Raw genomic sequence first — 27443 nt, 5'->3', positions numbered from 1 at the left:
TGGTTTTATGATATAATGCAAGGGGAAAATTACATTAAATCTAATGTATATATTGGAGTGTGTCCAGTTTGCCAATGCACAGATGTTCTTCTACTTTACAAATTTTTCTCTCAGCATAAATCATGGGACCTACATCTATTAGTCAAATAGGCAAATGTTCCCACCTTTAAAACTTTCATATCTTTGAAGATCGGCAGCAATAACATTTTTTTTCCTTTTTCAAACCCAAAATTAAATTTGGAAAAAGCTGGTTATCAAAATTCTTCCCCAACACATTTAAAACTGAGAATTACTTATTCTTATTGTCAAAGAAACTCATGTGAAGTTTGCTAATTAATAAGTATACAGAGAAATAATTCTGCTTATAAGATGGAGAAAGAACATCATTTTAAGGCCTGGCAGGCATGAAGAGAGTGAACTAATAAAAACATAGAAAGAACTTGTACTCTCCTATATTGCTTGATTTTGCTACAAGAAAGTGATAGTGCTTATATGTTTAAAAATATATTTAAATTAAATGGATATGGATATAGTTATACATGTATACAAGGTGGGACAAAAGTAGGCTTACAATTGTGGGTATGTGAAACCCAGAGTTTATTCTTATATAATTATTTATTTATTGTATTATTTTCCATGCAAACAACTATAAACCTACTTTTGCCCCACCGTGTGTGTGTGTGTGTGTGTGTGTGTGTGTGTGTATAGAAAATACTGGTTAAAAGAACTTCACCTAAAAATCTGAAAATTGGGAGAAGTAGAGCAGGTGGTTAAGGGAAATTTTTGGTACAGTAGCGCCCAACCCCCTTATCCATGTGGGATATGTTCCAAGACCCCCAATGGATGCTTGAAACTGAATAGTAATCAAACCCTATATATACTATGTTTTTTTCTATTCATACACACCTATAATAAAATTTAACTTATAAATTAGGCAAAATAAGAGATTAACAACAACAATAATAAAATAGAACAATTATAGCAACATACTAAAATAAAAATTATGTGAGAGAGTCTATTTTTGTGTGCGTGATAACCCATATGACTACTAAGTGACTAACAAGCAGGTAATGTACACAGTGTAGATACTATAGACCATGGGATTATTTACTTGTTGGGCAGGATAGAGCAAGAGGGCATGAGATTTCATCATGCTACTCAGAACAGCATGCAATTTAAATTTATGAATTGTTTATTTCTGGAATTTTCCATTTAATATTTTCAGAATGGTTGACCACGGATAACTAAAACCACGAAAAGTAAAAACCTTGGATAAGAGGGGGCTTCTGTACTGAAAGCTCAGAAATAGAGGCTAATTTATCCTGTTAATGAGTCTCTGAAGCAACACTGGCTGAATGAAAAGATGGGAACCCCACAGGCTTTCCTAGGTTGTCAAACTAAGATTAATGGCACAGTAATCAGGAGTATCGCCAGCTTAATGGGATATGACAGCACACTGTCTTTTTTGTGAGTAGAGCAACTTACTCTGCTGTCTCTACACTTTCAAAAGGAGATAGATCTCCACATTTGGTAAAATCAACTCTAATAGTCTTCTATTCTCTCTACAGTAAGAACCCATGGCTATGAGACATGTATTCACTGTAGCATATCCAGTTGGTGCTACCACCCAAATTTTACTTTTAAGTATCCCCTTATTTCCATCTCTACTTACCACACCCTAGGCTCTCACGTGGACTACTTTAGCCTCCTAATTGGCCTCCCCTTCAACCCATTTCACCAAAAGCCAAAGTGATTTTTAAAAACGCAAATCAGACCATGTAACCTCTTCCTGAAATCCTTCAATGGTTTTTTGTTATGATTATAATAAAATTAAAGACAGATTTTTCAAAGCTCTTTATTACAAAGATAGCTTCTGCCTACCTCTCTAAATTGAGCTAGTTTATACACGATTTCCTGGTCATAACTGGTCATCTGCCAGTTCCTTGAACTTGCTGAACTCCTTCCCACCTCTAGGCCTTTGCACTTAACAATTCCCTCCATCTGAAGCTCACTTTCCCTCGCTCATCACATGGCAGGATCTCATGCTTCCTTCAGATCTCGGCTTAATGCCACCTCTTCAGAGAGACTTCTGCTTGTCACCATATCTAAGTAAGTTTCTCCTGGTTTTCTTTATCATAGCAACCTTTTTACTTTCTACACTTATCCCAGTCTCTCATTAATTTACTGTATGTGAATACTCCTTTCTTGTTTACTCTCCCCTCTAGAATGTCAGTGAGCTCAAGTGAGAACAAGAACGTTTTCTAGCAGGCTCACCTTGGTGTTCCTAATGATTAATAGAGTACCTGGCACACAGTGCGCACTCAGTAAATATTTTTTTAATAATGAATTAGTGAACAAAAGAATGGTAAGTGGTACTAATATTAAGCTTGCAACTGAAAATATTTGAGAAACTCTTCTCACAGTTCAAAAGACAGTGTCTTTTGTTCACTCTGTGACCATGTGTCAGGAATGAGCGAAGACAGGCATTTCAACAAGCATTCAGTGAACATTTATTACATAATATATTCAAGGTTCTGTGTTAAGCACTGAAGGGGATACAAATATGAATAAAATAGATCAGTCTACCAGGACTTACAGCTTATTGGTTTTAACAGACACATTTATAACTATAATTCAAGGCAGAGCGCTGTACTAGTGGTATAAACAAAGAGCTAAGGAAAATGGAGGAGGAAGAGCGACATGTTAAATCCTGTGCCTACTGCTGATGTTTCAAACAGCGACAGTTTGGTGCAGTCATAGCTCTTCTGCCTCGTGAAGCCCTGCCAACTGCTTAAAGACTCCATTGTCAGAGGAGAGGCGTCTGTTTTCCTAAGGCCGGTGGTGCATTAATGAACCAAAGGGCAATCGGAAACGGGGGGCAAAGTGGGAGAAAGCAGTAAATCTCTCCAAAGTCTATGTTTAAAAAGAATAATGCTGCTCTGCTCATTTCTACAAAGGTAGATCTTGGGCATACTTTACTTAGTCTGCTACATATAGTTCATCAGGCTCTTTAATTTCCACATTGAAAAAGAAACAGTAAGACAAGCTGACTAGAAATGTATTTTGTATTTAGGATCCATGAGAAGAACATACCAAAGCAGTTTCTAACTGATAAGCTAAAGGGGAAGGAAAGAAGTGTGGGTTATTTGCTGAGAATTGATAGCATCAAGCAGACTGTAAGGCAGCAATCACCAAAGTTTAAGTGCAGGCAGAATTTTTTAAGTGAGAGGTGAAAAAGACAAGGATTGTCAATCTCTTCTCAATATTTGAGTCATAGTCACACTCATTTCACAGTTGAACAATGGCAACAGAGATGCCTACAAATTCAAGGCTGAGTTGGGTAGTGAATTGGAAAGTGGACCTAGAAGTCCTCATGTTGCTCTTCCTGGAACCCATCTGCTTAGCACTTATTCATTTATGAAACATTTATTGAACTTCTATTCTACAACAAGGACTGTGCTATACCCTAGAGAAACTTAGATGAATCCCCAGCATTAAAGCCTTGCCCTTTAAAGGGAGGTCAGGCACATAGCAACCAACAGTAGGCCCATAGTGCAAGTGTGAGATGCAAAGTGCCTTTGGGGAATTGAAAGAAGTTGTGATGGTCTGAAAGACTGATAGGAATGTGGCTAGGAAAAAAAGCACTGAAAACCATATTTAAGACCTTAACATTTTATTCTGTAGATAATAAGGAATCTCTATAATTTTGAGGAGGAGGAGACAATGATCAGATAACTCTGATGATGTGAAAAACGGCTCTGACAAGTGGTATGTGGCCCTATTTGTCTAGGTGAGAAATGCCACGACCTGTAATGTAAGAATAGAGAGCCTGGTATGCATGGGAGAGACATTTTGGAGATACTCAACAGCACTTGGTGTGTATGAGTATGTGGAAGGTAAGGGTGGAGGGACCAAAAGTGACAAACACTTACCCTGAGTAGTGTAGCATAGTTAAGCTACTGACGGACAGAGCATTCTGAATGGAGGAGGGGTCCTAACATGAGCAACAGCAGGAGAAAGAACAGGCTATGGGGAGAAGGTGAGTCCTACGTTGGGCATGTTTATAATGAATTACCTCCAAGAGAAGATGCACAAATATATTTAAACATGTGACTTTGGAAAATAGAAAAAAGGAAAACTCAGACACAGAGTTATGGATTTGGGAGTTATCAGTGAAAAACTGACACTAGAAGCCATAGGACTAAACAAGATCACTCAAGTTAAGAGTATAAAGCAGGAAGTTTAGAAGCATTATAACAGAATATATTTAATACTAGAATAAAGTGATGAACCAAATAATTTACAAGGGTAATATTAGAGTTAGAAGGAGAAACAAGAAACAGTAAGGTTATAGAAGTCAAAGGAGATTTTTCTGGGCCAAGTCTGAAGCAATGAATGTAATTTCTGCCTGTATTCCATTAGCCAGAACTCAATCACATTACCCTCTTGAATGTGAATGCAAGGTCCCTGGCAAAGTAGCCACTTCACCACAGCTCTTGACTGTGCAAAGGAGCACAAATCTTTTGTAGGCAACTACCTATCTCTGCCCCATAATGCTAGTCTCACTGGGTCTCCCCAAACTGCTACATTTACCTCTATAACAAAGACATTTTAGAGCAGCAAACATTATTTCGGTCCCAATTATGAGATAAATAAGATAGGCTTTAGATTGCAAGCAGTTCCTTGCCAGCTGGCTGTGACTATACCACTTTATTACATCTGAGCACCACACAGAGGAATATCAGAACACTTCGGTGTTATTTCTCGGAAACACCAAAGTGGTGTATATCAAGTTTGTCATTCCAAGAGCTAATGAAATCTATGTGACTACACATTAGTGACTATGACTAGAACAATGAAGAAAACATCCATGCTAGAAATATTTGATTCCATCTGTTAGCATGTTTCAGTGTTACAAATAGAAACTTTAAGGCTAGCTATCTCCCGGGGGGGGGGGGGGCTCTAAGTGAAAATCTATTAGAAAAACAAATATAGTGCCATTATATGTTTTGTATAAAACAAGTTATTCAACTTCCAGACTGTTAAATGTGCGGTGGTGGAGGGAGGGTGATTCTTGCTTTAGAAAAGGTTTTTTTTTCTTCTAATAGACCTCATTGCTCTCAACTTTCGAGGTCTAGGGAAATAGGGTTATCATGCAAAGATAGCTCCTCACTGCCTTGTAATTCACAGTTGTCCAAGGGTGAGTATCACTTGTCTCCAATAATCCATATGGAGGGGCTGAAAATGAGAATGGAGGTAGGATCTACCCTCTACTATTCTGGATACTCCCTTCTCTGCCTTTTGTCAGAGCATGTATATATCCAGGACAGGGGACCAGGGACAGTGCTGGGGAAGAATCTTCAACTCTGATCTAAGGCTAGAGGGAGAAAATAGAAAGAAACAAAATCACAGGCTAAAAGAAAACCAATTAAGAGGCTACTGGTGATCTTAGAGAATAGTAAGACTGGGCGTCATAAGGAAATGAGTTCAGGAGTAAGAAACTGATAAGAAAAATACACATAAATAAAGACAAATGTAGTGTGAAACTTAACAAAACAAAAACAAAAACCAAGAAATAAAGAACATGTTTGTTTTTTAGGCTTCAGTGTGAGATATCTCAAATGTTAAACCTGGGAGAGTAGCCAGTGTTCAATATGAAAGAATATCGTCCAGTAGACATTTGGGCTTCCTCTCAAGGAAGTGTTACCAATAAAAATTCACTTGCTACTTTTTCCCTCTGTTGGATTAATTCACTGGATTTGAAATTGAACTTGGGTTCATTTCCCTTTTCTATGACACTTCAAATGAAAGGAATAGAAGAATTGTGTTACCAGTGGCATTAGGACTCTGCTGGCCACTAACCTGGTGGGGAGTAGAGAGTTACTTAAAGTAATACAGTTCCACGGAGAGTTCTGTGTCCACAGAGCTAGAGCCAGTATGGTGAGAAGGCACATCCCAGAGGCGATCGAATGTCCTTTCTTTAATGCCCAGTTTTCTTTTGCTTCCAAAAAATTTTATGGGGAATTTTTATATGCAATATGCTGTGCTAGGTGCTTTGAAGAATGTAAATCACTCAGAATTTCTGTCATAACTGTAAACAGAAACACACATAACCCTCAATATATACACATGCATACACACATACCTATCCATACATACATTCATACTTTAAGGAGTATTTCATTAGGATGCTTTGAGCTAGAAGAAATAGAAAATTCTAACTCAAATGGATTAAATAATAAATTTTTAGATACTTCATATAACAAGAAATCCAAAATTAGGGCATCTCCTAATGCTGTACAGTCAGGGCTCAGGTGCTATATTTCTGCAATTCTCTTAGCTTAATTTTTCATTTGGCTTTGTCTTAGGGTAGCTGCCACATGACCACAAGAGGGCCACAATAGTTCTGGGCTACAGGGGCATATAACACAACATGCAGAGGCAGAAAAGGGGTTTTCTCTTTCATAACAGAATGGGAATCTGTTAATAAGGAGATCGGGAGGAATGGATGCCATCAAGAAACCTTAGAGGAGAGCATGTGGAAGGCTGATAGATACTGTATAAGACATATAAAGGATATATATAATGGTTGTTCCAAAGAAAAACTACTCCTTTTCCTCTACTGGAAGGAAAGGGAAGAGAGCTGCTGACCAGAGAATACTTCACTTGGGGAAGAGGTTGTTAATCCAGTTTGAATTTGAGATACTCTGGGACCTCCAGGTGCAGAAATCCAATAGACAGTTGGATGTATACTGATCTAAGGCTGAGAAGTCTAACTAGAGAAAAAGATACAGGATGCAGGTGGTGGTGAAGGCTCTGAGGATGGATGAGCTAATTCAGAGGACAGACCAGGACCAAAAATGAGATCCTGAGGAACACTGACATTTAAAGCATGGGTGAAATAAAGTAGTTGACAGAGACAAAAAATAAAAATGAAAATCTTTTCATGCCATCTGTGTGTGGGATGGGTGTAAGCTAACTAGAAATGACATTTTGTGATATTCACACGTGTGATTTAGGTAAAGGACTGGTAAAAGCTAGGAGCTTTTCAATACTCATTCTTTGCCCAGTTGCAAGTGTCCTTCCCTAAGAAACTGGTTGAATGAGACAGAATCTTGGAGGTTTGGCTAGACCTGAACAGTCCTCCACCCAAAGCAGAATTGGTGCATTAACATTTCTAAAATGAGTCTCTTTTTCTTTGCAGGAGTGGTCACACATTACTTGCCTTTTGGTTTTCCCGCCAAGAGGGAAAACTAAACCGACAGCAGACTATTGAACTGGGACATCACATCCTCAAAGCACACATTTTTAAGGTAACGAGAAGTTAGAGGCTTTTTTCTTTCCATCTCCAGCAGGCTTTCCTTAACAGTGTTTTTAAAGCTACTGTTATTTCAGTGAAGTCCTTGCTTTCTGAAATTATTTTGTTGCAAAGCCAGTCCATGTCCTGAAAAGTATGGCTGTTCCTCCCTAGGCATTTGGAAAGTAAACCTCATTTGTCATCCCACTTTAACGGACTGCTAGGCTTTCCAGGAAATGTATGTGCATTATCATTTAGATGAGAAGCATATAGATGTATATTCAATATATGACCTACGATCTCCTGAGGACAGTCATGTTGTAGCAGTTAGTTGCAGATTTTCACAGTATCTAAAAAAAAATCACTGAGAGCAAGCACTCTTTCAATTTTCTTATAAATCTTTTAAAAAAATTTTTTTGTATTTTATTGATTTGAGAGAGTGGGAGAGAGAGACATTAACCTACTGTTCCACTTATTAAGGCATTCATTGATTGATTCTTGTATGTGCCTTGACCAAGGATTGAACCCACAACCTTGGCGTATCAGGACAACACTGTAACCAACTGAACTACCCGACCAGGGCCTCATAATTCTTTTAGTGAAGATTTTAATATTTCTAGTGTTGTGATGTTCAAAGCATCTGGAACCATTCTCTCTTCAAATTATAATCCAAATTTTTCTCCCAATAGTTTCAAAACTTTTAAGTACTCTATAGCATCAGCTCCCATCTCTCAACATTCACAAGGCTAGAATGGAGGACCCAGAGGAGGGCACATCGTTCACTGTTTGTGCACAAATGCATTTGTTTACTCAGCGCTTACTGAGGCATTGTCCTAGGTACTAGCACTGCAAAAACAATAAAGATGCAGACCCTAATCTCAAGGAATTTTTAGTGTTGATATCAGTATAGGGTAAAAACACAAAGGTCAAGGAAGAAATGTTCTGATTTTTCTAGCCCACAGTTTGCTGGAAGTCTGCTACTTCCTATCCTTACAGTCTCTTCAGACTGCTTTTCCTGGCTCAGGGTTGAAAGATACAGGTATCTTAAACAGTTCTCTGGGTTGGACTTCCTCCAGGAGAAACTGTTAAAGATAAAACAGTTCTCTTCAGAGAGAAAGATGGCAGTAAGGACAATTCAAAGAGCCTAGCAAATCTTCCCTGTATGTAAGCACACAGCCAGAGAAGCCTGTTCATCAGATAGACAGATGTGAACCCACAGTGACAGGTCCTTTATTTGAATCATAATTTTCTTCTCTGAAAAATCACTGTACTAAAAAAAAATTATCTCACCCAATGATAAGTGGGAGCAGAGTGGGACTAAAATAACAGGCAAGGTGGCTCCTTCCTGTTTCAAATGGGCCAAAAAGTATCTGCTACTTGGAGAAATTCTGAGATAATTATCCTTCAGTTAGATAGGAAATTTAACTTTTAAGCGTCACCACTTTGAACTCTTAAGCTTTTAGCATCACTGTCTGCCTAGGATCAGATGCAAAGCAATTTATGCTTGTCTTTTCTGTACCATAAAATGAACACCACATTAACAGGTAAATGATAAGAAGTTTTGTTTGACCCACTGTGACTGTATCCAGTGCATGGAGACATACATTTTAACCATACCCCATCATTGGCACAGTTTTATCTTACGTTGCTACAGACAACATGGTTGCCTAAGATAAGAGTGGCTCCCTGTGTGATTCAGGCCATAAATACTTGGGTGTACAGCATAGGTGCTGACATGACTGCAAGTAGAAGAATGTAGACTTGGACTACGGTTTTCCTGATGCTGCACTTTTAGGGTCTTTTAAATGCAGAGTGCTCCCTGTTGATAGGCTTTGGCTTCCCCCAGACTGCTAGAATTCTCAGTGCCCATCAGCTGCAGGTCATGAAAAGGCAAAAATAGACTCTATGCTTATACCCTGTACCACTTAGAACCTCTAATCAGCAGTGACATGTAGCCCAATTTATATTTGTTTCCAATTAATTTTAAATTACCCTTATTTTATCCTTGTGAAAAAGTACATATCATATCATTAATCAGTCTAAAAATCTGAGGTTGTGGGTCTGTAATTCTGGAGATTAGGCTGGCTATGGAGCCCTTTTCATTCTTTTTGCTTCTAATAACTTTATTGGGGTCTAATTTATATATCATAAAACTCATTTTACTCATACAAGTCAGTGACAATTAGTAAATTAGAGTCGTGTAACTATCACCACTATTAGTACCTTTACCCTAGAAATAATCTTTGTGCCCATTTGAAGGTACTCTGCATGCTGCTTCTAGCTTCTGGCAACCCACCAATCTTCTTTCTGTCTATAGATTTGACTTTTCTGGACATTTCATATAAATGGAATTATACAATATGTAGTCTTTTGTGTGTGGCTTCCTTCATTTAGCGTGATGTTTTCAGGGTTTATCCATGTTGTAGCTTATATCAATACTAGATTAATTCTTACTGCCAAATAATCCATTTTGTTTATTCATTCACTAGTTGAACATTCAGGTTGTTTCTACTTTTTGGCTATTGTAAATAATGCTGCTATGAACATTAGTGTACAGATATTCCCCTTTTTAGTTTTTTTAAAATAAAATTAGCCATTTTAAAGTGAACATCTCAGTGGCACTGAGCACATTTACAGTGTCATTCAGGTTTTTGTGTGGATATGTCTTCACTTCTCGGATATATATCTAGAAGAGGAATTGCCAGTCTGTTTTTCAAAGTGGCTGTACTTTTTCACAATCCCACCGGCAATGTATGAGTGTTCCAGTTTTTTTAAACCTTTGCCAATACTTGTTAGACATCGTCCACCTTTTCTTGATACTAAGAAAATCATATGCACTATGCCACAAAATATAATTTGTATTTCCCTAATGACCAATGATATTAAGCACTTAAAATTCTTTTATAATCCTCTCATTGCTATTTAGATTTTTTCTTTTTAATCTATGAAAAGAAAGCAGGGTGTTTGTGAATTGTGGCCAGAGATATTTCAATCTAGTTTGTGATGCAGGGTGTTTCACTGGTTTGGGTCTATTCACTGGAAGGATTTTGGAATGCTCTTACCTTAGCTCCCTAAATGCTGCCTTCTAAAATGTTCCTTGGATTGGTCAATCCTATAGCATTTCTTACCAGAACAGAACTATTGGCCAGGGGGAAAATGCTGTAAGTAGACATCTAGAGCAGCGGTTGCCAACCTTTCGGACCTCACTGACCACCAGTGGTCCGAGGAACACCGGTTGGCGACTGCTGATCTAGAGGGTAGAAGATCCTTTGACATTAATCAAAAGGCATGGGTTCAAGTACAGAACCCATTTACTTTAAGCAGTTTTCTCATCTATAAAATGGTAAAAATATCTGTCAGGATTGTTATAAGGAGCATACATATAAAATACATAAGGTACATAATAAAATGCAAATACATAATATATACTAGACATACACTGAGTGGCCAGATTATTATGATCTCTGAATGCATAATAATAGCCACTCAGTGTATATCCTACATAATAAAAGGCTAATATGCAAATTGTCCCCTCAACCAGGAATTCGACCAGCAGGCAGGCCGGCCAACTGCCCATGTCCCCTCCCCCTGGCCAGGCTGGCCGGACCCCACCCATGCACGAATTCATGCACCGGGCCTCTCATATTTATACACACACACACACACACACACACACACTGAGTGGCCAGATTATTATGCGTTCAGAGATCATAATAATCTGGCCACTCAGTGTATATCTAATACAAGGTTATATGACTCAAATTATTAATAAAAGTCTCCTGACAATAAGACTTAATCATAAGCACAAATTTTATATGGTAATATCACCCTTACACTTCAGAGGTTACTTAGCATCCTCTACAGCAGTGATTGGCAAATATGGCTTTGTACTTCATAGAGTCTCTATTGAAACCACTTAACTCTGCCATTGTAGCTCAAAAGCAGCCAGAGACAATACAGCAATGAATGGGTGGGTGTCATTGTGTTCTTATAAAACATGATTTATAAAAACTGGTGGAAAGCTGGATTTGGCCTTGGGTCATAGTTTGCCAACCCCTTTTCTATAATGAAAGACGTAATTTCCTTTGTTTACTAGGATCCTTTTATTACAGCCAAACATGGCTATGTGAGTGGTGGATAAAAAGGGTAATAATCCATTTGAGATATTTGGATATCTACTAGTGGGTTATTGGCAATATATTTGTAAATAATTTGCCTTAAAGAAACTCATTAAATAACCCCCTAAGGTTAGTTTTTGCCATGATCTTAAGATACCTGAGCCATAGTTAAGATCCCTAAGATGAGATTGCTCTTGCTTCTTCATGCTTTCTCTTTCTTCAGGAAGTATTCAAAAATACTGATCAAGTTTCCTACCAGCTAGTAAAGTGTTATAAATTTAGATTCTAACAAATATTTAAGAAAGGGACTCCATTACCATTCATCTCTGACAAAACGAGATCCCTTCTTGCCTGAGCAATAGTTATAGATACTAAAAAGACCTTTTTCTAGTTGTCTGAACCTCAGGGTCTCTTTAAGAATCCATCAGCTTAGAATTATGTGGGTTTTTGCTACCTCCTGCCTGGTAATGGGATCTGCCTGTCACCTTTGTCAACTTGAGTTTCACTAAACTGAACTCTTAGGAGCAAAGGGTCAACCCCACCAAGCAGAAGAAATCAGTAGACTAGCAAGTCTGTAGTACAAGTAAAACTTATACCACAAATCCTACAATCTAGCTCTATATTTCAGACTTATTTCCTATGTATTTATTCCAGCCTCACTGGGACTCTGAGTGCTGCTTTGTGATCTCTTTATTGGACTATTTAATTGAAGTTCATTTACCAACTCCTTTTCCCATTTTTTCTCCTCTTGCTCTTAAACAAGTCAACTAACTAAACAGCCTGATTTATGAGTCACTGAAAAAATAAAGCAATCGAGGGTGACTTCTGTAACTACTCTCCTCCTCTCACCAGTAAATCAGTCTATAGCGTTATCAATTCTTACCTTTCTTTTTCTCATCTTAGGGGACAAGATGTCCCTGTTCCTATTTTTTTATTATGAAATATATCAAACATATAAGAAAGCAGAGATAATTGAATAATCAAATACTATACCATTTTTAAAGGTGTTAAGATTTGTCCATGTTTGCTTCAAGTCTTTTTCTTTATGTTTAAGAAACAAGTACAATAGAAGTCCCCTTTGCATCCTTCTCTTACCCCATTTCTCTCCCTTCTCAGAGATAATTTCTACCCTTGAGTTAATATGTGTTCTTCTCATCCATAATTTATACTTTTCCAACATAGATATATATTCATAAACAATATACAGAATTATTTCATGATTTTTAAACCTGGCATAAATAGTATCACAGTCGTTATATAATTCTATGTATATTTGAGATTTATCAAGAGATCTAGATCAATGGTTTTCAACTTGTGTATACAGTAGTCCTCCTTTATCCAAAGGGGATACATTCCAAGACCCCCAGCGGAGCTTCTTCATGAGTGAATGTAGCCTCTCCGGTAATTTTTATATTTTTTAGTCCAAACCTCCTCCTGAATTTGTGTAACCATCCCTTACTTGTGGTAAATGGCTAGATGTCACTTGTTTCAGGGGATGCCTTGTGGAAGTTTTCATACAGGCTTCGTGCTTTCTGGTGTAACTTGTTGCTGTCTATTCATGTTTTCCACCCACAAATTTAATGTCCTGTCTATCTTAACTAAGCACTTACACACACTGGGGTCATAACTTTTGCAGTTGACCATACAAAACTAGCACGATTTCATTTTCCTTGTTCACAATTTCACACAAAAAAGATTTGTCCTTAGTGTAGAGATTAACAACTTCAGCATACTTTTTGATTTTCTTAAGTCAAGAACTTTCATCTTTTCACTTAAAGGAAGCACTTTAGAGCTTCTCTTTGATGTATTTGAATCACAAGCATCCCTACTCTTGTGCCTTGAGGCCATTCTTAAGTAAAATAAGGGTTACTTGAACACAGGCATTGCAATACCACCACAGTCGATCTGATAACTGTGGCAGCTACTAACGTGACTACTGGGCAGGTAGTGCATACAGCATGGATACACTGGGCAGAGGGATGATTCACATCCCAGCATGATGGAGCAGGACTGCAAGATATCATCATGCTACTAAGAATGATGCACAATTTAAAACATGAATTGTTTATTTCTGGAATTTTCCATTTAATATTTTCAGACTGCAGTTGATGACAAGTAACTGAAACCACAGTAAACAAAACCACGAATAAGGGGGGACTACTGTACATTAGATTCTCCTGGGGAACTTTAAGCACATACACATATTTCTGAGCCTTACTCCCAGAGACCATTATTCATTATTCTGGAGCAGGGGTGGGCAAACTTTTTGACTCGAGGGCCACAATGGGTTCTTAAACTGGACCGGAGGGCCGGAACAAAAGCATGGATGGAGTGTTTGTGTGAACTAATATAAATTCAAAGTAAAGGAGCGGAGGGGAGAGCAAGAGAACCCTCCGCTCTTTCGGCTCCACGGGCTGGATAGAACAGCCAAACGGGCCGGATCCGGCCCGCGGGCCGTAGTTTGCCCGTGGCTGTTCTGGAGTATAACCCAGGCTTCTGTTTTTTAATTAGTATGTTTTATTTCTTAGAGCAATTTTAGGTTTATAGAAAATACAGTTGGGCCGAAACCGGTTTGGCTCAGTGGATAGAGTGTCGGCCTGCGGACTGAAAGGTCCTGGGTTCGATTCCGGTCAAGGGCACGTACCTTGGTTGCGGGCACATCCCCAGTAGGAGGTGTGCAGGAGGCAGCTGATCGATGTTTCTCTCTCATCAATGTTTCTGGCTCTCTCTCCCTCTCCTCTCTCTTCCTCTCTGTAAAAAATTAATAAAATATATTTAAAAAAAAATACAGTTGGTTTTCATATATTCACTCCCCCACCACATTTCCCCTATTATTAAAATCTTGCACTGGTGTGGGATATTTGTTATAGTTGATGAGCCTATATTGACATATTAACTAAAGTCCATAGTTTAAATTAGGATTCTTTGTGTGTGTTGTATAGTTCTATGGATTTTGCCAAATGTGTAATATCATGTATCTACCATTACAGTATCATACAGAATAATTTCACCTACTCATAAATTCCAAAGCTATCAAAAGCACTCCTAGGTAACTCTGTAGAATTGGCAGGCACACCCAGTGGGGAAGCAGCTCTAATGAAGCCCAACTGTTCTGGGCTTCATTCTGTCCTATATCTTCAGCCCAGCAATTCTTCTTCAACTTGTAGTCCTTCCATGTCTTCAAGGAGAATGTGTTTTAAATTTTGTACAGCTTTTCCAGTTGTAGCAGGAATGTTTGTCCAAATTACTCAGTGGTCGGCAAACTCATTAGTCAAAAGAGCCAAATATCAACAGTACAACGATTGAAATTTCTTTTGAGAGCCAAATTTTTTTAAAATTAAACTTCTTCTAATGCCACTTCTTCAAAATAGACTCGCCCAGGCCGTGGTATTTTGTGGAAGAGCCACACTCAAGGGGCCAAAGAGCCGCATGTGGCTCGCGAGCCGCAGTTTGCCGACCACTGACCTAGATCAACCATTACCAGAAGTGGAAATCCACCCAAGTTCCCCTGAGCAAAAATTACGACACAACGTTCTGGGAACATCCAGCTTTACTCTAAACAGCTTAGGCTTTCTCGTTTAAAATTTACTTGGTGCCCTGAATGACTGAAACTGTCCTGGGTATCACACAGAAAAAAAGGGTAATTTACATTCAAGGGTAATTTAAATTCAAGACTTGTAGGCCCTAAGCAGAGGAGTGAGTTGCTACATCTTTCAGAGAAGCTAAATACACGTTGCTGATTTGAACATAAGTAGAAGAATGTGCATTTCAAGGCATAAAGCAAGCAGAAGTTGCCTACGTTTTTAAAAAGAATGCCTCCCCAGATCCAATTATTAGATCTCAAACTTCATTGTTAATATCTTCCTGCCCTCGGGATTTCCTGCTTTAACTCCTCACTTGACCCAGATACTGGCAGAATGGTAAGATAACTGTGAAAGAGTCTTGCCCGAACAACAGAAAATTTAAAACACAAATTATTCTAACTTCCTTTTGGAGAAGCCCACATGAAAGGGGCAAACATTAGTACATGCTATGGGAACTAGGCCAGCCATACAAGAGAAAATTTGTTGCTGATGGCAGTCAACCTCTGTTGTTGTTTTCGTGAGGGTGAACAGACATGATCATAGCACTGTGTATCAGGGTGAGGAATGCTAGCTACTGTAACAAACCTACAAAATCCCAATGACTTAACAAAGGTTTATTTCTCATTTACATTGCAATTCAGTACAGATCCTTGGACAGGCTTCTTCCACTTAGTAAAATCTCCAAGGACCTCAGAATCCTCCATTCAAGAAGAACAATAGAAAGTGTGGAGAGACCCTGGCGGGTATGGTTCAGTGGTTGAGCATCAACCCATGCACAAGGAGGTCATTGGTTCAATTCCCAGTCAGGGCACATGCCTGAGATTCGGGCTTGATCCCCAGCATAAATTTGTGGGGGGGGCATGCAGGTGCAGCCAATTAATGATGTTTCTCTGTCATCAGTGTTTCTATCTCTCCCTCTCCCTTCCTCTCTCTCTAAAATCAATTTTAAAAAATTTTTAAAGAAAAAGAAAGTGTGGAGAAATGCACAGGAAGTTTGGGCCCAAGCCTGGACATGATATATTACTTCTGCCCATATTTTATTAGCCAGAAATCAGACACATGCCCCACATGTCTGTAAAGGAGATTGGGAAATATCATTTTCCCAAATGCCCAGGAAGGAAATGAGGTGGAGCTCAATGATCACATTGCATTGTCTGTGTCACAGTGTGTGTTTTACTAACTTGAATTTAAGAGATTGATTCAAGAAGGCTAATAGAAAAGGTGTGTATGGGGGCGGGGGGATTATATCCAAATATAGCAGAAGAGAGAGGTATTGTGTAAATTTGTTGCAAGAGACTGCTAAGATAGAGACATTTTAACTTAGCTTATTCCAACAGAACCAGTCTTTGTCCCTATCAGTAGTTTTGCTGGGCACAGGCATTGTTAGGGTGAGACTCTACTCTCACTTATTAGTACCCCAAACCTAGAGGTCACTAACTTATTGCCGATGATACTTTTTCGCTGGGCTAATGACTTGTCTCAATATTTCTTTTTCAGGGTTTGAGTAAAAAAGTTGGTGTGTCATCCTCCATCCTCCAAGGTCTCTGGATCTCCTACAGCACAGAAGGTCTGTCCATGGCATTGGCATCTTTAAGAAATCTCTACACTCCAAATATAAAGGTAAATGCATACAAGTTACGTAGATTAAAGAATTAACTGTGAAACATAGAATTAGGGGGGCTTTTAAGTGGCTATTTAATTGAGCTTTGACTTGCCTTAGACTGTCTCCTATTAGCCTTTTATTGATAACTAGAGGCCCAGTGCACAAATTCGTGCACCAGTGGGGTTCCTCGGCCTGGCCTGCAGGATCGGGCCAAAACCGGCTCTCCAACATCCCCCAAGGGGTCCCAGATTACGAGAGGGCGTAGGCCAGGCCAAGGGACCCCACTGGTGCACAATCAGGGCCGGGGAGGGATGCAGGAGGGCTCCAGGGCATGTCTGGCCCATCTCGCTCAGTCCTGATGGGCTGAACCCCAGCAGCAAACTAACGTACCAGCTGGAGCGTCTGCCTCCTGGTGGTCAGTGCATGTCATAGCAACTGGTCAACCGGTCGACTGTCTGCCCCCTGGTGATCAGTGCACATCATAGCGAGCAGTTAAGCAACCTTAGCATATCATTAGCATATTATGCTTTGATTGGTTGAACAGACGACAGGACACTTAGCATATTAGGCTTTTATTATATAGGATATGTGTGTTTTTTTAATATTTTATTTCAGAGAGGAAGGGAAAGGGAGAGAGAAAGAGATGGAAACATCAATGATGAGAGAGAATCACTGATTGGCTGCCTCCTGCATGCCCCACACTGGGGACTGAGCCCGCAACCCGCATATATGGCCTGACCGGGAATCAAACTGTGACCTCCTGGCTCCTAGGTTGATGCTCAACCACTGAGTCGTGCCAGCCAGGCCAATAGTATGTTTTAAATGGTTACATTTTATTCTGTGAATTAAAGAGCAAACTATTGACCTTATATAGTAGTTGACCCTGATTTATAGGATCAGGTCCTGCTGCTTTCAGGGAGTAAGTCAATCTCAGGCAGCTTTTGTTTTGGTAGGGGCTTTTCTGACCAACAGTTCAATGGTAGAGACTATGTTCAGCACTACAGTACAGGTGGCATTTTATCTAGTGACTAAGTGGTTTATGTAAAGAGACATTTTACATCCCTTTCACAAGGCAAGGTATTGAAAAAAAGGAACACATAACAATTATAAAACAAAGCAGTTAATTAAATGCTACTAGACACTATTATGGGGTCCCAGATGACTTAATAAAAGATGACTAAAAGGATGTGACTAATATTTTTTTGAGTGTTATTTTTATTTACTTATTTCTAGGTCAGCCGACTGCTGATTTTGGGAGGTGCCAACATTAATTATCGGACAGAAGTTTTAAATAATGCCCCAATTCTGTGTGTCCAGTCTCATCTTGGTTACACAGAAATGGTGGCCCTGCTCTTGGAGTTTGGAGCCAATGTGGATGTCTCTTCTGAAAGTGGCCTGACTCCTCTGGGCTACGCTGCAGCGGCGGGCTACCTGAGCATCGTTGTGCTGCTGTGCAAGAAACGGGCCAAGGTAATGGCTGCCTGGCTCTGCTGCTTCTCCTTTCTTCCCTTTATCTTTCTTCCTGCTGTAGTCATCCTTATCTCCTGTGTTACCTCATGAATCCAGGTGGAGCACATCAATCCCTGTTAGGGAGCAGATCAAAGGGAGTACGGGCTCTGCAGACATCCCAGTGTTTGCACGCCAGCTCCACACTGCATCGGGACACAGTCCTAAACCATTTGAGGGGCACTTAGAAAATCTCATTAGCAGCAGCCACAAAAAGTCTCTACCTAACAACCAAGAAATTCTCTACTGAGCTCAGAGTAAGGAAGGAGAAGGTGGAGGATCAGGGAGACTGCAGTGGGAAATCTGAACTGAATGGTGCCTGCAGCCTCAGCCTTTCATGTGTAAAGATAAGTTAACCATGGAGATAAGAACAGAGACCAGACTCCCTCTTCCGATCCCTGAAGGTCACCACTGAAGAGGTATGGGGAGAAGGTGGTTCTCTCTGGTTATCCTCAAACTGACCAGAGGAACTCAGAGTGTTTCTGTTAGTATATTTTAATTCTCTAAAAACCTTTCTAAAAAATGTGTTTGCTTTATAGTAACCCAAGAGCCACTGATGTAAAATAACTCAATTTCAAAATATTGGTGAAAAGAAAAGTGCTGGCCTCAAAATGGAGGCCTCTGGGGAAATTGTAGCCTTGTGGTATTTTGTTTCAGTCCTGAAAACAAACTGAGGATTTGAGTGGTTTTGCAATGAAATATAAGTAATATGAAATATTAGAAGTATGACTTCATTCTGAGGTGTCTAGATGTTTTTAGCAGTGAAGAGAATGGGACTCCTGAAACTCCCTTGGGAACTAGGACCTGGGACTCTCTGGAATCCCCGAGCCTCTGATGTTTACGGTGACACAGTAATGGACCACCTCTAAAGTCCTGTTCAATAGAATGAACACCTCAAGAAATAGAATGATAATTGGGCCTTATTACTGTTGCTGTGAATTCACATTTTAATCTTAACTGGGTCTTTCCTGCTGCTCAGCTGTCATTTTACTCATCTCTCATTTTCCCCACAGTAGATGTATAAATCTTTTGTGTTCTTTTCAGTACCCTCTCAAACTTATTTTACCCTCCTACATTACTAAGATTGAGTTCCTCTCAATGTATATCTCAAAACTATGAATCCTTACCTACACTCCCCTTTACTTCTGCCTTAGGAAGGAACTGTTTCCTTCCCTTTCCAAAGCAGTGGCCTCCACCTATATTTTTTATCTCAGTAAGTTGCTCATTCTCTCACATTTTATTTCATTCTTTTTCTAAATTTATACTGCCTTTCCCCCAGTTTCTACAAACCTATGAATGTCTCCTTTAACTCAAAAGAGAAATTTTCCTTTCTCCTGCTAACCAGAAGCTCCCATCTCTTACCTTCCATATCTACCACACCTGTTCTAAGAGTCATCTGTACTTGCTACCTCTGTTCACTTAGTACTCCTTAACTACTTGTCGTGTGGCTTCCATGAGAGAAGGAGGAGACAAGTCGTTAAAAATTATATACTTTGGGATCAAACACAACTTAGTCAAAGCCTGCATTTGCACTTACTTTCTGTGAGGGCTTGGAGAAGTCATTGAACCCCTCTCAGTCTCACTTGTTTCGTCCAGAAAATAGGATAATTAAAAACAAGAAAGCCTTTTTTAAAAGAGATTAACTCTATCTGATTTAGTGCTGGGTAAATAATAGTCTTTTAAAAAAGAACACACTTGGACATAGACAATAATATGGGTGAAGGCCTGGATAGGGTGGGGTTGGGGCAGGGTGGAGGGGGGGGAAGGAGAGACATGAGGGACATCTGTAATACTGTCAACAATTAAACAAACAAACAAACAAATAAATAAATGAAACACAGTCTCCTGGCATTCAAATGTAGCCAATCTCTCAAAATCCACCAACAACTGCCAGTCACCAAATAAAGTAACTTTTTCTCATTTCTCACCCCTTAGTATTGATTATACTTCTCAGAACTTGTATTATGGTCTTAGTACCCTTCCTGCCTGTCTGGTTGCTCTTCTCTCTTCATTCTCTTAATATAATTGTTCACTAAGATTTTTGTCCTCTCCTCATACTCCCTCCCATGGCTTCTGCATTAAGGAGATAATGAAGAATATTAGCCATTTATTTTGTAGAAAGTTCTTGAATTTTAGTTTGTCTGATATTTTCTCATCGTTAGAATATATTTTTGACAATTATACCACCGAAGTGATACCATTAACTTCTGGTGTTTTGTTAAGGTAGTGTCTTCCAGGTTTCTCAGGTGTGAAGTTACTGTCTTTCCTTTTTAATTAAGAATTATATTTTAGGAAGACACTTTGAGACTTGTTTCTCATGCTTTTGTCCACTAATTTTAGGATCCGTCAGTGATTTCTTACTGCAATAATTATTGCTATGGTGTTTGCCTAATGGTGATTTTCTATTTCTCTCATTCCTTCAATATTTTTTTTTATTTTTTATTTATTTATTTATTTATTTTTTAATTGAAGTATTACAAATAGTAGTACATATGTCTCCTTTTTTTTTCCCCATTGACCTTCCCCCAGCCTCCCCTTCCCCCCAGTACATGCCTTTACCTGCCCCCCCCCCCAGTGTTTTTTATCCATTGGTTATGCTTATATGCATGCGTACAAGTCCTTTGGTTGATCTCCTACAGCCCCCCTCCCCCAACCGCAACCTCCTCTGCCTTCCCGCTGTAGTTTGACAGTCTGTTCAATGCTTCTTTGCCTCTGAATCTATGTTTTTCCCCATTTCATTCCTTTAAAAAATCTTGCCTCTGCAGACTAGAAATAAACATATAATAACAAAAAATGTTTGAGTCCCAATTTCCATGTCCAACAGTTCTGAGTCCCCGTTTCAATGTCAAACAGTTCCTTAAGTGTACATGTCAGCAATGATATCTGGATGGTGGGCACAAGGTGGCAATGCAGGTCCGACCCTCTCTGGTTTGGTCCTAGGCAACTTGCTGCGTCGCACAGCTGCTGACTGCTAGCGTGACAAGGCGTCATCAGCGTCTTCCATCTCTGGACTGTTTCGCCTCTTGTCTTCATGGTTGGAGCAGACCTGTCAATTCCTCTCTGTTGCAGGAATCCTCATGGTCTTGGAGTTGTTTTCTGAAAATATACAAACATATTCTCGACCAAAAGTTAATAAAGGAATCTGTTCTGTATAATTGATTTGGGAATCCTTTTTATTTTTGCCCAAACAATTTTCCTTTGTCTTATTTAGACACCATGTGTGTTTTTCATGGGTGTCTTGCTGTTAGCATTACAAATGAAAACTAATTTTGTAAAGTAAAAGTTTTCTAGATGTAATTTACTTATAGGATATTTTTTCTTACATGATATTACCCTTCTATCCCCCCTTTTTTGATTAATGGAGGCTTTTGTAACTTTTATAATGCAGTCTTGATAACTTTAAATTTTAATTTTTTGCACAAAAATATGACTGCTTTAGTTTCATTGCATGTTTAGGAATTTTACCATGAGATGAACTACCAATAGAAATTTTAGTTACTACATTAGGAACAGCTTTTTGTCCAGTACAATTAAATTTTCTTGAATATTCACTTATTTCAATTAGCCTATTTAAATTAATCTGAAAACTTGATTATTATTTTACTGTCAAATTTAATACTCTACCAACAATCTTAATTTACCCTGTAAATATTAGTGGAAAGGATTATTTGCATTCTTGAGTAGGCCCTGAGCATTCCTGGTGCTAGGCTGGATTTAGATATAGGGCAGCTGCTGTCGGCCAAATCTCTGTCTGTTACCTGGGTCCCAATCCGAGCTGGGCCAAGTCACTGTCTGTCACCTGTGTCCCGATCTGAGCTGGGCGTGGGAAGCAAAGCAACCATGGGGACAGGAGACCTCCCTCAGACGGGGTGAGGTTTCAGGCCCCTGCAAGGTTGGGGGGCCTTCAATATTTTTTTTTAAATATATTTTATTGATTTTTTACAGAGAGGAAAGGGAGAGGATAGATAGCTAGAAACATCGATGAGAGAGACACATCGATCAGCTGCCTCCTGCACACCCCCCACTGGGGACATGCCCGCAACCAAGGCACATGCCCCTGACCGGAATCGAACCCGGGACCCTTCAGTCCGCAGGCCGACGCTCTATCCACTGAGCCAAACCGGTTCCGGCCCTTCAATATTTTTAATTGGAATTCTATTGTAAGGAAGAGCTGTTACTTCTCCCCCATGTATTTATTCAATTATTTCTAGCACAGTGGATTTCTAGATACTGATTTTATACTATGAACTATAACCATTGCTATTATGATTTATTTTGTTGCTCAAATTGGCCCATATTTGACCATTGGAAGCTCTTTCAATATGAGTACTGTGTCCTTTCAAATCCCTAACCCATTCTTTCATAAGACCCTCTCAATTTTGCAGTTTAAACTTCCCCTTTATGTACCCTTTCCTTACAAAAACTAGAATTAATCCTTTCCTATTAGTGAATTAATTTAGACCTAAGTTCATTTGGGTGCTGTAACAAAATACCATAGAGTGAGTGGCTCATAAACAACATTTATTTCTCACAGTTCTGGAGGCTAAGCACCAAGATCGTGGTGCCAACAGATTCGATGTCCGGTGAGAGCTTCCTGGTTCACAGACAGAGCCTTCTTGCTGTGTCCTCATGTGATGGAAGGGGACAAGCAAGCTCTCTGGGGTCCCATTCATGAGAGCTCTGCCCTCATCACCTAATCACTCCCCAAAGGCCCTATTTTCTAATGCCATCCGGGTTAGAATTCCAACATATCATTTGGGGGGATACAAACATTCAGACCATAACACCTTTCCGACTAAATTCATTTCAGGTTCTAGCTGGGAATTTTCTGAAATTTTATTGTACATTTACTCTTCTTATGATATTTATTATAAACTCCTTTGTTGGACAAGCGTTTGTCATATTAGTCACATCTCCCCTACCTTGTTTGAAAATCCTTGAACACAGAATTTATATTTTATTATCTTATTCACCTTGCACATAGTAGGCATTCAGTAAACATTTGTTAAATAAATGGCTGAGTGGACCTAAAGCTGGGGAAAATCAGATAGAGAACTTGTTTCAAATGTTCTAACTGCCACTGGCAGATAACCTGCCTACCTGTCAGAAAAGGCTGTGGCTAGGGATCTTCTGGTAGACTGATCTTAATCAGGCCCTTTTTCAGCCTAAACCAACACTGCATTGTAAAACTGCTTCTGGAATTGAGTCTAGCATTAAGGTCCTAGGACCTCTAGCCATTTTGGTCAAATCTTTGAGATTCTTCCCTCACACTGGAAGAAAGATGCAGCCTTTGCCAAAGCTTGGTGGTCAAATGTGTGATTCATGATATAAGATATTTTACTTCTTTGGAAGACGAGAGGGAGCGCTTCAAAATGTTTTTGTGTGTGTGTGTGTGTTTTTTTCCCTTTCATGGTTTCAAATATATTTTTTTGTACCAAGAGAGCTACAAGTCTTTCAAATCTTGGTTGGAAAAGAACTAGTTAAGGACAAAGGAGAATATCCTCAGGAAAACAAAGCTGGAACTGGAGGTTTTTTTATTTGTTTTTTGTTTGTTTGTTTGTTTGTTTGTTTGTTTGTTTTGATGTGAAAACAAAAGCCTGACCCTGTAACCACCTCCCCACCCCCACCGCAGGTTCTCCCCAGGGGGGCTTGTACCAGAGTTACAGCTCAGTAGTGATTTAGGCTGAGTAGGAGAGTATCCTCTAAATTTTCTCAGATTGGTTCAGGTCATGGGAAAGACTGACTCTTAGTAGTCTAGGCTGTGCAGTGGGATGATGTGACTAGAGTACAGCCCCAGTCTTCATTTACACAGATTCCTCTGTCCCCTTCCCTTAGGTGGATCACTTGGATAAGAATGGACAGTGTGCTTTGGTCCATGCTGCACTCCGAGGTCATCTGGAGGTTGTCAAGTTTCTGATTCAGTGTGACTGGACAATGGCCAGCCAGCAGCAAGGGGTGTTTAAGAAGAGCCAGGCCATCCAGCAGGCCCTCATTGCTGCAGCCAGTATGGGTTACACTGAGGTAAGAAAGCAGGCAATAAGGTTGGTTTGTTTGTTTGTTTATTTGTTTTTTCAATCTGTATATTGAAAGACTAGGAGACCAGGAGAAAAGGGTTGCATTATTGCAAAATTGCCACTCTAAGTAATATGAATTAGCTTTTTGATCACTACTTTGAGAAATAGGAAGCATAGACTCCATGAAGCAGTTGAATTCTAACCAAGGTACCTAGAATTATGGGCACAGAATGTGAGAATTGGAAAGGACCTTGGAATTTATCTAATCCAGTTCCTCCCCATCCTTTCACTCCTATTTAACAGACACACTCGGCTCAGAAGGATTATTTATTGAGCTGTGTCCCCATGGATAGGCAGTGTGACATGGGAATAGCACAACATTTAGAATCTCAGAATCTCAAAGTTTGAGTCCCAACTTTGCTAATCATTAGCTCTGGACCTTGGGCAATTTACCCATTCTCTTGGAATCTTAGTTTCCCATCAGTATAGTGAGTCTAATAAATTATTTTTACAAGGCTGTTATGAAAGGTACTTCGTAAACTGTTAAATACTATACAAACGGTATTTTTGCTAACTTATTTATTTATGATAGTAATAATATAGTGGCAAAATATATGGAATTGGTAGTATACTAGGAAATGTTAACAATCAGCTTTGGGAAGGAGAGTGAGTAGAACGGGAGGGAGGGAGGGGAAGAGGGAGAGAGAGAAAGAGAGACAGAGATAAGAGCATACACATACAGTCATGCGCCACCTAACATGTGCCAACTAATGACATTTTGGTCAACGACAGACCACATATATGAGTGTAGTCCCATAAGGTCATAACGGAGCTAAAAATTCCTATCACCTAGTGATGTCATAGCCAGTGGTCGGCAAACTCATTAGTCAAAAGAGCCAAATATCAACAGTACAACAATTGAAATTTCTTTTGAGAGCCAAATTTTTTAAACTTAAACTTCTAACGCCACTTCTTCAAAATAGACTCGCCCAGGCCATGGTATTTTGTGGAAGAGCCACACTCAAGGAGCCAAAGAGCCGCATGTGGCTCACGAGCCACAGTTTGCCGACCACTGTCATAGCCACTGTAATGTTGTAGTGTGACGTATTACTTGTGTGTGTAGTATGCTAGTGGAAACAAACTTCTATCAGTTGTATAAAAGTATAGCAGATAGTTATGTACAGTACATAATACTTAATAGTGATAATAAGTGAATGTTACTGGTTTAAGTATTTTGCATACTATATTTTATCGTTTAGAGTGTACACTTTATACTTATAAAAAAAAAAGTTTGGTGTAAAACATTATGCATGTTACTCCACCAGCAGTCTCACTCATCTTGTGTTTATCACCTTACCACTTCTTTGATTCAACCAGTGGATCAAATACATCATTTTTAATTGTGCTTGATTTAATCTCATGTTGTTTTGTTCATTATGGCCCCTAAATTCACTGCTAATGTTGCCAGGTAGAGGGCACATCAAGTGATTGACCTGGAAACAAAATTAAGAGTGCTCACCAGTCAGGCATGCCCCATTCCACTATAGCTTCCATCTTTAAGAACAAGAACTAAACGTCAGAAGTTGTTAAAGGGTCTGCTTCATTGAGGGCAACCAGACTAAAAATTTGAAGAAGGGCTTTTATCAGACATGGAGAAATTTCTAGTGACCTGGAATGTAGATCAGACACATAAGCGTATCCCTGTCAGCACTATGATGATCATGGCCAAAGCAAAATGCTTGTTTGCAATGTTGCAAGAAGAGTCTGGACCCAACTACAATGTTGAATTTACTGCAAGCTCTGGATAGCTTAATGACTCAAGAATCATTATTCATAATGCAGAAGTGAGTGGTGAGTCTGTGAGTGCTGATGTGAAGGCATCTGAGGAATTTTTGGAAACTCTAGATAAGCTGATTGTGGAGGAAAATTACTTGCCAGAATTTCAATATGGACGAAACCTCCCTATTCTGAAAGGGATGCCTGAAAGGACTTTCATACATAAGGAAACCAAGTCACTACCAGGTTTCAAGGCTCTTAAGGACAGGATAAAGGTCTTGCCTGGGGGCAATGTTTCAGGCTACAAATTGAAAGAAACCCTTTTTGATCTGGCACAGTAAGATACCACTTCAAGCATATCAATATGCAGACACTGGCAGGGTACTACAGGAGCAAATAAAGTCATGAATGACCCAGTTCCTCTTCCAAGATGCCCTCCTGAATTACTATGCCAGAAAAATGTAGAAGTGCTATTCAGAGCATCACATTCCTTTCAAGATTTTGCTTATTGTAGATAATGATGCTGGGCATCTTCCTTTTATTGGTGATCTTCATCCCAATATCAAAGTGGTGTTTTTCCTCCAAACACCACCACTTTGATCCAGCCAATGGATCAAGGAGTTATAGCAGCTTTTAAGGCCTACTACCTAAGGAGGATCTTTGCCCAGGCTGTTGCTGCAAGTGTCGAAGACACTGGGGCACTTCTGGAAGGATTACAGTGTCTGTGGCTGCATTAAGACCTTTGCTTTGGCTTGGAGTGATGTAACCAAGGAGTATATAAATGGCATCTGGAAGAAGACACTCAAGAGGTTTTTCCCTGATTTCAAAGGATTTGCCAAGGATGTGAAGGTTGCAAAAATCAACAAGGCTGTGGCTGAGATGGCAAACACTTTAACCTGGATGTGGGTGATGATGAAATTGAGGCGCTCCTAGGGGTAGTTCCTAAGGAACTGACTAATGGGGAGTTGTTGGAACTAGAACAGAAATACATAACTGAAGAAGAGGCAAAAGAAAAGGAATTGCAGAAGAAAGAGAAGAAGAATCCCTAAGAAAAGTAGAAGCTTTTGAAGACCTCAATAAGCTCCTTTAAAAGTTTGAAAATATGGACCCTAACACCAAAAAATTTTTCATTAATAGTGCAGTATCTGCTTATAGGCAAATTTATGGTGGAAAATAAAGATTTTTTAAAAAGACCACCTTGGACTTATTTCTGACAAGTCCTCAAGAAGAGCCTCAGGCAGGTCTTTCAGGGGGTGTTCCAGATAGGAGATGACAGCTCTATGAACGTTATTGCCCCTGAACACCTTCACAAGGTACCTAGAATTATGGGCACAGAATGTGGGAAATGGAAAGGACCTTGGAATTTATCCAATCCAGTTCCTCCCCATCCTTTCACCCCTATTTCATCCCTATTTCACTCCGGAGGTCAAGTTGTAGAGGTAGAAGACAGTGACAGTGATGATCCTGACCCTGTGTAGGCCTAGGCTAAGGTGTGTGTTTGTGTCTTAGTTTTTAACAAAAAAAGTTTTAAAAATAGAAAAATTT

General features: G+C 39.4%; 1 protein-coding gene across 12 annotated transcripts in view; it reads left to right on the top strand.

Moving 5' to 3' along the window:
* Positions 1-27443, top strand: part of TANC2 (tetratricopeptide repeat, ankyrin repeat and coiled-coil containing 2) — a gene marked incomplete at its 3' end in the record, with an annotated part of 285235 nt that overhangs the window by 228858 nt on the left and 28934 nt on the right. For all 12 annotated transcript variants that reach the window (XM_080677202.1, XM_080677201.1, XM_080677198.1 and 9 more), the window contains 4 exons: positions 7205-7313; positions 16497-16619; positions 17836-18072; positions 23944-24129. In XM_080677202.1, coding sequence (XP_080533328.1) covers positions 7205-7313; positions 16497-16619; positions 17836-18072; positions 23944-24129 — 655 coding nt within the window. The remainder of the gene's footprint in view (positions 1-7204; positions 7314-16496; positions 16620-17835; positions 18073-23943; positions 24130-27443) is intronic.

This window comes from Plecotus auritus (assembly GCF_963455305.1).
Source record: "Plecotus auritus genome assembly, chromosome: 7".
Lineage (NCBI taxonomy): Eukaryota > Metazoa > Chordata > Mammalia > Chiroptera > Vespertilionidae > Plecotus > Plecotus auritus.
This window is presented reverse-complemented; position numbering and strand designations above follow the sequence as displayed.